General features: G+C 44.4%; 1 protein-coding gene across 3 annotated transcripts in view; it reads left to right on the top strand.

The window, feature by feature from the left end:
- The window catches only part of LOC144784709 (ATP-dependent translocase ABCB1-like), a 916,046-nt gene that overhangs the window by 739,082 nt on the left and 164,649 nt on the right, over positions 1 to 12,315 (top strand). For all 3 annotated transcript variants that reach the window (XM_078663661.1, XM_078663660.1, XM_078663662.1), the window contains one exon: positions 825 to 981. In XM_078663661.1, the coding sequence (XP_078519787.1) occupies positions 825 to 981 (157 nt within the window). The remainder of the gene's footprint in view (positions 1 to 824; positions 982 to 12,315) is intronic.

Here is a 12,315-nt window from a genome sequence, read left to right as displayed (position 1 = left end):
TGCTATTAGCAAGGTTTATCGCAAATGCGATAAAAAACGGCCGCAATGCATGAATATCGCTGAAAAGTCAGCGATATTCATGCATTATCGAGCAAATGCTCTTAGCCATGTTATCCACCTCCCATTGGATAACATGGCTAAGAACTGCTCCTGGGCAGGTGTTAGCTTTTGGAGATATTCGCACTTAGCGCGAATATCTCCAAAAGTTGGTAATAGGAGATAGCGATGTTAGCGACTGTTTCCAGTCGCTAACATCTTGGCACGCCCACTTTGCATGTCATTAGTGATAAATATCACTGACATGCAAAGCGGGGCCCAAGATGGTCACTATCTCCTATTAGCTGTCGCTAACTGGTGTTAGCGACAGCTTGGTAATAGGGAGAAAATTTTATCTCCGCTTTCTTGGCTTTTAAAGCCAAAAAAGCGGAGATAAAGCCCTTGATAATATGCCCCTTTGTCCCATAAAATCCAAGAATAGACCACAATTATTTCATTAAATAAAAAATGCTCTCTTTGATTTGAAGAGATTAACATCCATTTTCTGTGTAAATAGCAGACATGTGTAATCTTGTACAACATTTTCATCCATTATCTTTAGCCAAAGCGTCTATATCATAGCAGGCATGTCATTGTTTTCTATGTAATACTGCAGTGGTCTTTATTGTTGTGCAAAAACACCTATTTTATCTTCTGCTAATATGAGTTGCAATAGCATATCGATTTAGCACTGTTAAATCTATCTAAATCCATTAAGAGAACGATTGTCTTGAGAAATATATGTGTGACATTTAATAAAACTGATTAATTTCTGCTACTTTTTCCAGTGTGTATAATACTGCCTTGTTTCCTGCCATAAGTATCGGACAGTATAGTGTTCTTGCACCAGACTTTGGGAAAGCAAAGGTTGCAGTTCAGCGAATTGCTAAACTTTTTGAAAGGAAACCACTGATAGACAGCTACAGTGAAGAAGGAACAATATTGGTGAGCATTTACCATGAATTCTTTCATATTACATTAGAAAATGCAGTTTGCTATTTAAAGTGGTAACTCAGTCGCTCTTATATTTCACAAAGACTGTCTTTAAATGTCTGTTTAATATGTAAAACCCAGTTATCTGTGTATGACTTTCTGTCTCTAACAGTGTTGCATATGTTAGAGTGATGGGTTTTTGTCATATTATTACTAGTTGATTTCCTCTAGAAAGTTTTTAGAGCATAAAATCCACTGATTAGAATATTAAGTTTCAATATGTGTCATATGTCATAAATATACTGTTTAATATAGTATTGAACATGTTTTGTAATTGTATTCTTGTAAGTCAAAATAAATTGGTGAGCGCAATCAAAAGCAAGAGTGCCCTAAGGATTTCCAATATTCACTATAATATATATGCTTATTTGAAATGAGTGATTCTAACAATGACAACTCACATTTATCTCCATACATTATATGTACGGATGATGGTAAGCCCATCCCAAACTTCTGCCCGATGCTGCTCACAACAATTGCTCGACGAGCAAGACTTTGGGTTTAAAGTCTACTCTCCTTTTATTACATCGTAGACACTTGAGAATGGAGCTCAGTTTGGACTTCACCCTAACTCTGACTTTAAGTTAATTATTTTTTTTATTTGTTATTTTCTTTATTAAAATTTACTTTGAGGATCTCTGGCACTTATTTGTTTGTAGCTTGTTTTGCTGCTTTTCGAATTTAGTAATCTCAGCTGTTTGCTCGTATTCGTCAGGTTGTTTGCACTTCGATCTTTTTTTGACTGTTTATTGTAGTTATTAACAACAATATTGCAGAACATTGCCTTATAGCACAGAGTAAAGCATTCAAGGCAGTACATAAAGTGACTGTCACTGAAACATTGGTCAATTCCATTCCACATGCGATGAGTATCATTTCAACAACAGATATCAACACTTGTATCCACTTTCAGACAGTCCATGTTGGGGTGCTTACCTACTGTATATATATGAACATAGCTTGACAGCAACCTTTCACTAGCAGGTCTGCAAGAGATTCATAAGATAACTAAGGGAGGTACATGCATTTTTAACCCAGACCCTATTGAACCCACCATATAAATTCAGTTGCGTTGTATTTTACAATCAGCAGAGATTTCAATCATTTTACCAGCTGACAATAAATATCCAATGTACCCGCATGGATCAAATACTCCCTAAATGGCCCTCAAATATATTTCAGTCTAGGCCTCATGGGTGGAGTCACCGCATATGCCTCCTAGAGTTCATTGTGCGACGCTCTATCTCCAAGTGAATTATTCCGGGAACCAGCACACTCGACCAAACCTTGGATATTCAGTATTTTTCCAGGAGGGACATGAGGGCAGTCAGTCTTCTCACAGCATTGGACACATCTGCTACATACCCCAGCACAAGGCTTAACATACTGCCTAATGGGGTCCATTCTATGTAGCCTGGAAGGGGTCAAATAGAGCTTCTATAAGAAGATAAAGGGTAGACGCTGATGTCAGTAGTTTACAGACTCCAACTTCGCTTGCCTACAGCGCAAGGTCAAATGGCAGGGGAAATTTCTAAACCCAGATCATCCCCCATTTTGACCAGGCAGCACCCTCTAGGGTGGGCATCAGTCTGATGAATACATTATAAAATATAGCAATCTATCCACTGCAGTCGTGGCACAATACATTTGGGACAGTAGGGTGAATTTTTCTGACTCTAGGAAGAGGGACTCCCAATGGGACATGACAGCCTATCTGAGTCTGATGAATGAATATGTGTCCGGGGAGGTTAACCAGGCCCATGGACCAGAATTGCTCAATCAATAGCCATCTGCCATCAGGAAATAGCTCCCCTAGGTTTTGCAGTTGATTTGAGAAATGTAGACTTTCCCGTCATGTTGGTGGATAGGGTAGGACAGGGTTATCAACTATTGGCATCCCTAGGGACTATATTCTGTCACTTTCCACTTCCACTTTTCAATTGATGACAGGTGTACAGCAGATGCCCAACATGTGTTGACACTTCTATTCTATCACGAAGGATCAATCAGCAGGATGAGTGGGAGGCAGAGTGGATTCAGAAACTCTTCCACGAAGAATTCCACTAAAGGAGCTCACTTGGTCTTTGCACAGTATTGAATTTATTCAGTAAATATAATAAAGATGACAGTAGTAAAATGACATACAACAGTAATACCTTAATCAGTAAAATAGTATGCTCATGGCAAATTAAAAGAACTTTACCATGGCTAAGTGGTGTTAAAGTGTGTGTGCTCTCTCCCCGAATACATGGTAACATTGGCTTACACTTAGTTGGCACATTTAATTTACTTGTAAGACCCTGTACCCACGGCCCATATATTAAATGCTACTAGTGGGCCGGCAGCACTTATTGTGCCGCCCACCTACGTAGCCCTTTAAACATGTCTGAGGCCTGCTATTTCTGCCTGTGGGAGCAGTTTTAAACTTCCATTTCAACCTGGCAAGACAAACCTCTTGCCAGGCCCAAAGCTCCCTTTTAAATACATATAAGTCAGGCCCTACACAACCCAGAGGGCAAGGTGTAGTGTATTTAAAAACTTGGACATGTTTTTTAAATGTTATATATCCTGGTAGCAGCTGTGACATGTGCAGGTGAGAATGGCGGGGCCAGGTGTGGGGGGGAGGGGATGGGGGATTTTGGCAGACGATAACCTGGGAAAATTATATAAATAATTAATTTGCCCTGGTCATCTTCTGTGGAAATCCCCCCTCACCTCACCGCCCACCACTCTTACCAGCACGGGCCACAGCTACCTCTCCCGTAGAATAACATTGTGTTCCCTGAATGGATTTAATAGGTGGGAAAATTCAATTGCGTGCACATAGAAAATGTTGATTTTGTTGTCTAAGGAAATGTAATATAAAACCCTTGTTAATGCTATTGTCGGATTTTAAGGCACAATTCTGAAAATGCCACTTTTAGAAAATTGGGATTTTCTTGTCCTAACTATTATGTGCCCTCCTGGTTTTCCTGGTTCACATGACTAGGTGTAGCTGTCAGTTGGTCTTTTTGTATTTCTCCAGACAGTGAGACAAAGGGGGAATAGATAGTAGCAGGGTGGGCCATCTCTGACTTGATAGGGGAATGAAGCTGTCACCTATCACACTTGCACATCATAAAGTCTCTGCCTGAGCACGCTTACAAGGGGTTTGACACTAGTCTTTTCTGACCCCAGACAAGATGAAGCCAGGACAGGGAGGCCGGAAATTCCAAGTACTTCTTGAGGGGGAAGCCTCTTGAAACCTCTACTTCAAAGTAGGTACCAGAAATAAATAAAGAACCCTCAGACCCAACTCTCTGTACACCTCTGGACCTGTGGAAGATTCAAAAGAACCTAGTATCAGATAGTACAATGTCAGCTGTTCTACTCTGTAAGAAGGACTTCTACTTTGCTGCCATGCTGCCTGTGTGGGAAGGACTGAACCTAGATCACGGACCCAGGACCACTAGAGTGCTCCTGATCAGAGCTTTAGGGACAGAAAAGTTGTTATCCACCTTGAACTCAGTACCTCGATTCTACCTGCTGTGCATCTTGCCACAAGTGGAGCCACCCCACGTATGGACCCTTGGAAGTGGGTCTTAAGATACTCTGCCAGCCCAGCTGTGGTCGTAGCAGTACTGATGTATCACCCTGCATCTCCTTGGAACTACTGATGTGCAAGGCATCTCGAAGTACAACCTAGCATTGCAGCCCTGCAGCTCCTCTTAACTACTACTGCGTGATGTATCTCAACACAGGACCTCTCATTGCAGCCCTGCAACTCACTTGAACTGCTTGGCGCATTTCAATGCAGGACCTTGCTTCGCAGACGTGTAGTTACCCTGAGCAGCCATTGCGCAATGCTTCTCAATGCAGGACTTCACATCGCTGCCCCAAAGTCATCAGAACTGCCGCTGCATGACATACCCTCTGCGTGGGATGTCACAATGCTACGCAACCTGGATTTAAGGCACTTTGTTCAGCAGGCCTCACTTGGTCCTTGTACCAGGCACACGCTCCATCGTGGCTGGCCTGAACTTATGCCTTATGACCAGATAACCACAAGTGGTGGTTTGTGCTTCTAAGCACTTGTTTCACTTAAGTCTTTAAAATTGCATATCTCCTGTTCAACTAATTGGATTTTTGCATTATATTCTACTCTAGTTTTCGAAATTTGTGTAGGAATATTCATGTGTTGTTTCGACTTTATTACTGTTTGAAGTGTGCACAACTCCTAACCACATTGCCTCTGCTTTAAGCCTTACTGCTTTTGTGCCAAGCTTCCAGAGGGCTAAGTACAGGTTAACTTGGAGGTTTACTAGTTTTCGCCCTCACAGAAGTGTGATTGCTGCTTGAGAAGGGTATCACCTCTTTAACCAAAAACCCACTTTCCTACAAGGTCCCCCATTTGCTACTTGTCAATAAATTTCACTTTTCTTATATTGATTTGAATAGATCAATTCATGTATACATAATAAAAATAATTGACACATTTTACTACAGAATATTTTGTTATATAAGAATGGAACTGAGATGTTACATGAAAATACAACTTTTTCTCTAGCTTTCTGCCGCCTCAACACTTCTAACTTTAAAATACAAATACACTGTCATTTTCTGTGCTAGCATTACCTATACTTATGTTATCTTTCCACCAGAAGTAAAATACCATTGTGCAAACACATTAATTTGTTTCTTTGCATGCATTTTATTGCTGAAAGGAAGCAGTTAATGAATGCATATTGTACTTCTGCCAAAACAACCTGCAGACTTTGTGCTAGGGTGACACCAGTCTTAGGTTGCTTGTGTTGCAGTTCAGGGAGGACCTGGCATGGCTCAGCTGTTACCATGAAGAGAAGAGTGAAGACTGATCCAAAGTGACTTGGTCCAAACTGAGGTGATGTAGTGGCTGAAAAAAACAATGAATTGGGAGGCTACCCGAACGATTGCCAGTGACTGAGATTAATGAAAGTTTTCCACCCATCACCTTGTTGATTTTGTATTTGATGCCCTATGTGCACTGTGTGTGCCCAGACGTGGATCCCAGGCTCACTGTGCCACTGGAATCAAGCTATATCAGGCTTCGGTCCTAACTAGGGAAAAAATGGTCCTCGGTTAGTTGTGCTCTTGTTCAGAGACGACCTGGTCTGGCAGTTTGTGCTGGACTGTTCCCATGAGGAGCAGGGTGAAGACTGATTTGCATATGGCTGGGTCCAAACTGAGGTGGCATGGTGGGTGAAAAATTATGGATTAGGATGCCGCCTGAGTGATTGTTAGTGGCTGAGATTAATTCAAGCATTCCATCCATCACTTTATTGCGTTTGGAAATGACCTGGAGCATACCATCAGGAAAGAGGTGGAGATCCATTACATCTTGAGATGTTAGACTGAGAGGATGATACAACCCTACATAGTCCATGGCAGCGTGTCTGGGTAGTCAGAAGGATGTGGAGCATGAAACAGTGGTCCTAGTGCCTGCGAGAAAGAGGAGAGGCAGGGGAATTAGAGAATTCGGGACGCCACCCCATATGTTTTCACAGTCTGGCGGGAGGCTGAGCAAGATGGGTCAATAGAGGGAGTCATTCTCTCACCTATACCAACAGAGGAGCAGGAAAGAAGCTGTCACCAGTTACTGGGACAGGTTTCCTCTTTTTTCTCACTTATGCCAGAGGTCATTAATTGGTGCACCCATAATACCGAAACAGGACACGCCATGCCTGTCAAAATTGAGATTTACAGAGAGTGAGAGCCTGTATCAAAGATGAAGTTTCCAAGATGCTAGAACTGGGGTTCATGAGTGCCTATTGTTCTTAGTCCAGCCCAATGATGCTGGCACCCAATCCTGCCTCACAGGGTAGCACACCAGTACTGAGATTCTGTATGGATTAATATGGCCTCAATTCAGGTACCAAGACCAATATTTGTCCTATAGCCAGAGCGGGGGAGCTCATTGACAGGTGAGGAGCTGCATGTTCTTCAGTACCTTTGAATCAAAGTCAGGGTTTTGGCAAATTTCCCTAACTCAAGGGATAAAGAAGAGATCAACATTTGCCACCCAGAGGGGCACTTCCAGTTCAAGGTATGCTCTTTTTTGGTTGAGGAATGCCCCTGCCTCCTTATATACCTTTCAAAGGTTGATCAGTTAGGTCTTCGCTGGGGTGGCTGAACTTCAGTGCCCTCTACCTAGACAACATTACTTTCTTTGTTCCAGGTGGGACAACCACCTGTCCCACTTGAAAGAAGTACTTCAGCACCTGCAACAGACAGGCCTGGCGATCAGGGCCAGTAAGTAACAAATAGAGCAGGGTTTTGAGGTGCACTTGAGCCACCAAGTTGGTGGGGCACATGTACAACCTCTCCAACCCAAAATGTAGACTTCTTTGGCCTGGAACCTCCAAAGATACATAACATAACAAAACAAAACTTATGACAAGACATACGACATAGAAAGATAATGACTTACGACATATAATGAGATAACATAAATCATAACATAACCCTGAAGAGCGTCTGTGTGCTGAATAACAGATTAATCAATCAATAAGGGGAATTATAATCTCACTATTCACCCATGAGGGTCCAAAGGCCCTGGGGGGGTTGGGGGGGGGGGGTTAAGCAGATCCGTTCAGTCAAAGAGCCAGGTTTTGATAGTCTTCCTGAACATTTTCAGGGAGGGTGCACATCTGATGTCAATCTGGAGTTTGTTCCAGATCTTGGCCGCAATGTAGGAGAAAGCTCTTCCCCCTGTTCTGGGTCTGCGGATCCATAGGTTTACGGCGAGAACGAAGTGGGCGGATCGTAGGTTTTGCTTGGGTGCATGGAAGGAGATTCTCTTATTGAGGTATTTGGGTCCAGAGTTGTGGAGGCATTTGTAGGATTGTGCGAGTATCTTGAAGGTGATTCTCTTGTTTATGGGGCACCAGTGGAGGTTCTGCAGGTGTTGGGTGATGCGATCGTGTCGAGGGACTTAGAGGACGCGTCTGGCTGTTGTTTTCTGTATGGTCTGGAGTTTGCGGAGCAGGGACTTGTTGATCCCGGCATAGAGGGCCTTTCCGTAGTACAGTCTGCTGATTTTAATGTGTGGGTGACGGTCTTCCTTGATTCAGGGGGATCCATTTGAAGGTCTTTCGGAGGATGCGGATGGTGTTGAAGCAACTGGAGGTGATGGCATTGACCTGTCTGGTCATGGAGAGGGAGGAGTTGAGTACAATGCTGAGGTTACAGGCGTGGTCCGTGGGGGTGGGAGGGCTGCAGCGGGTGGTGGGCCACCAGGTTTTGTCTCATGCAGAAGGGCAGAGCCTGAGCACAAGGCCCTCTGTCTTCTCCGAGTTGAGCTTCAAGCAGCTGCAGCTCATCCAGGATGTGACGTCCTTCATTGCTTCCTGGAAGTTCAGCCTGGTGGAGATGGGGTCTTTGGTGAGGGAGAGGAGGAGCTGGATGTCGTTGGCTTAGGATACTGTGCTGAGTCTGTGCTGTCTGACGATGGCTGCGAGGGGGCCCATGTAGATGTTGCAGAGTGTGGGGCTGAGCAACGATCCTTGGGGTACTCTACAGTAGATTTCTGTCAGTTCAGAGAGGAAGGGTGGCAGTCTGATTTTTTTAGTTCTGCCAGTTAGAAAGGAGCGGACCCAGACGAGGGCGGTTTCCTGTATTCCAGCGTCGCTGAGTCTAGCGGCGAGTGTGCGGTGGGAGACGGTGTCGATAGCTACTGAGAGGTGGAGTAGGATCAGGGTCGTGGTGTGTCCTTGATCGAGGAGCGTGCTGATGTCGTCTGTGGTGGTGAGTAGAGAGGTCTCGGTGCTGTGGTTGATGCTGAATCTGGATTGGGAGGGTTCGAGGATGGAGTTTTCATCGATGAATCTTGTTAGCTGGGCATTGACGGTCTTCTCAGTGACTTTGGCCGTGAACAGGAGGAGGGAGATGGGTCGGAAGTTCTTAAGATTCGTGGGATCTGCTGAGGGCTTTTTGATTAGGGGTCTGACTTCTGCGCATTTCTAGTCATCAGGATAGGTGCCGCTCTTAAAGGTGGCGTTGATAGTGTGTTGTAGTTCAGGAGCGAAGGCGGTGGTGGCTCCGTGGAAGATGTGCAGCGGGCAGGGGTCCGTGGGGGCTCCTGAGTGGATACCTTTCATGGCTGAGGTGGTGTGTTCGGTGGTGACTGGGGTCCAGGAGAAGATGGTGGGCTGGCTGGCGTTGCTGGAGGAGGATGTGGTTTCGGGGTCAGGCATCTTGTCATTGAAATTGTCTTAGAGGCCTTTGATTTACAGATGGAAGTAGGATCCAAGCTTGCTGAAGAGGTCCTAGGAATGGGTGATGTCCACGGTCTCGATGGGGGGTTTGGTGCATTCCTGGATGATGCTGAAATGTTCCATCGAGTTGCTGCAGTTGGCTAGGATCTTGTTTTGGATGAAGGTCCTTTTGTTGGATCTGATGCTTTGGTGGTGTTCCGTCATGGCAGTCTTGTAGGTGGTGCGATCTTCAGGCGTTTTGCTGTTTCTGTCACGGTCAAGCTATAGGCTAGTGAGAACACTGCTCAAACTACATCTCCCAGAATGCCTGTAGTTTGGTCCTACTTCTCTTTTCTTCTCTTTTTGCCTATCTAAACCCACTCCTCCCCCTTCTCTGTGCTTGTCACCTGAGTACATCCTGGACTTTCCCCAAGATAAACACTCATCGTTATACTTGCCAAGGTATCGCTGAGGTTTTTGAGCGAGACTATTTTCGAATGCATTGGCGCTGTAGCGCGTTCGCATTAGTTTCTCTTTTGTATACTTTCCGTCATCACTGCCAGCCCCGGAGCGCAATCGTGGCAGCAGCCGCACATTGGTGTTTTTCCTTTTCCTTACCGGAATGTTTGCGGAGAAGAAAGAAGGAATTGCCTTTCCCTGCATTTACCCAGTATAGTCCTGATTGGGCTTGTCTTGGGTGTTTGGCGGACATTTCAGTTATTTTCCACGGAATCTTTCGGATCGCTGTTTTCTGAAGCAAGGAGCAGCACTGGTCTTTATCGTGGTGCACAAGGATCGAATGTCCTTTCAAGACACTGATGGGCAGCTAAGTACATTTTTTGTGTATTCTATTTTTGCTACTACAAGAAAGGTGATTCTACTGAACTTTGGAATTATCTCAGACATTTGAACAGTCTACAGACTATGTTGATTTCTTTTCTTTATTTTTTCTCTTTTGAGCTGTTTTTGCTTGGAGCATTTGGGGCAGAATATCATTGTAAGTGTATAGGTAAAGATTCTTTGTGTCTTTATTATATCCAGTGCACCGGCAGGGCGGGGTCACACTCACTATTTGTTTGTTTGTGTTATATGCAGGAACCCAGGGGCACGTATAAAGTGAAGACTATAAACTTCCAATACAAGCCGTTCATTGATTTACTGCAACAACTTTATTGTTTCCTTTGTCCCTTTTTACCCTTTCCCCGGCTATGGTATAATCTGTGAAGTTACTTCAAAAGACTCGCAGGTGTTGCCAAAGTAGGGGGATTGGTATCCTAGCATCGCTTCTGTTGAATCCGGCTATCAAGTTTAGTGAAACCTTCACTTTATGACAGAGTGACAAGCCCACGGATAACTACAACCCGAGCTATGGACACAAACACAGTGCTCACTACAGTGTTAGAAACCTTGACAGCCCTGAGAATGGAAGTGGATGCTTTTAGGGGGAAAAATAATGAGTTACGAAATGAAATGAGCACTATGCGACGTGAAATCGCTGGTTTGTCACGTGCGAGTCCCACTAGTACTAGAGGGCACTCATATATCAGAAATTGGACATTACCTGATGATCAGACTAAAACGGCATTTATGATGTCATACCTAGCGGGGAATGCGGCTAGTTTGTCATTTACACTAATTGAGAGAAATGACCCAGCACTAAATAATTTCACTGCTTTCTGTGATGAAATGCGTAAACTGTTCGACAGGAAAGCACATCAACTCTTCTTAGAGAGAGAACTAATCACATTAAAACAAGGCTCTCAAGATCTACTATCGTATATCACCAGTTTTAACAGGTTGGTGATAGAAACAGAGTGGCCTGTGGGGAAGAGAGTCTCGTTGTATTACCAAGGTTTGAGAGGCGAATTAAAAGATGTTCTGGCTCAGGTGGTCCATATGCCTACGACCTGTGAGGAGTTGATAGACCTCACTGTACAACTGGATCACCGCCTGCAAGAAAGGAGGGGAGACAAACAGCGTTCTGATGGCAGGTTCTTTTTCCCTAGAACGAAATCAGTAGTGGTAGAGTCGCCACAATCCAGTGATGGAAGTGAACCCATGCAAATAAGTGGTGTACGTGGACCATTAAGTACAGAAGAAAGAAACCGACGACACCTGCAAACGCTATGCATGTATTGTGGAAAGTCAGGCCACTTCATTAACCCCTTCGACGCTCATGACGAGCTCAGCTCATCATGAGTTACAACTCTCGTACGCTCATGACGAGCTGAGCTCATCATGAACCGTGGGTTTTTAAAAACTTCAGCGCACAGCGGGAAAATGCACCGCACTGATGGTGTTAAAGACTGCAAGACCAAAACTAATACCAAGTACAAGGATGGGAAGGAGTCCAGTCAGGTGCCAGTGGTGGAATATTAACCAGCACCGTCGGGAAACTAGTAAGCTCAGACAAGTCCGAGACCCCTTGTTTGAGTATCTATGACAAAGAGTTCTTTCCTGCTTTGGCGAACACCATGCAAAACACTGCACCCCATATGAACGTCTGTGTACCTTTGGAATGGGCAGAAGTTGAACCTGTGCTTGTTCATGCGCTATTAGATTCTGGTGCTACAGGCAATTTTATGGACCGAAAATATGCCCAGAGCATAGGTATACCATGCATTAGGAAGATAATACCTGACCCCGTGAAGGCTGTGGATGGAACTGATTTGACGGCTGGACCTGTGAATTCCCATACCCTTCAAATATTGATGCGGACAGGACTGACTCATTGCGAGTAAATACAATTTGATCTAATCGATGCTCCTACTTTCCAACTCATTTTAGGAATGCCATGGCTCACTCTGCAAGATCCATAAGTAAAATGGGCAGCTCGCACCATCGATCTGAATTCCTCATACTGTGCCGAACATTGTACTCAAGGTCAGTTACATCAGGATACCCATGAAGTCAATCCGGCAATACTTCTTGCCGGCGCTTGTTGTACACAAAGCGTTTGCATAACCACCAACATCCCTGAGGAATATCAACGATATCAGAAGGTATTCTGTGAACAAGAAGCCAGTCAGCTACCGCCGCATCGGGACTATGATTGTGTGATAGACATCGAACCTGG

The sequence above is a fragment of the Lissotriton helveticus genome, chromosome 10 (assembly GCF_964261635.1).
Source record: "Lissotriton helveticus chromosome 10, aLisHel1.1, whole genome shotgun sequence".
In the NCBI taxonomy this organism is placed as follows: domain Eukaryota; kingdom Metazoa; phylum Chordata; class Amphibia; order Caudata; family Salamandridae; genus Lissotriton; species Lissotriton helveticus.
This window is presented reverse-complemented; position numbering and strand designations above follow the sequence as displayed.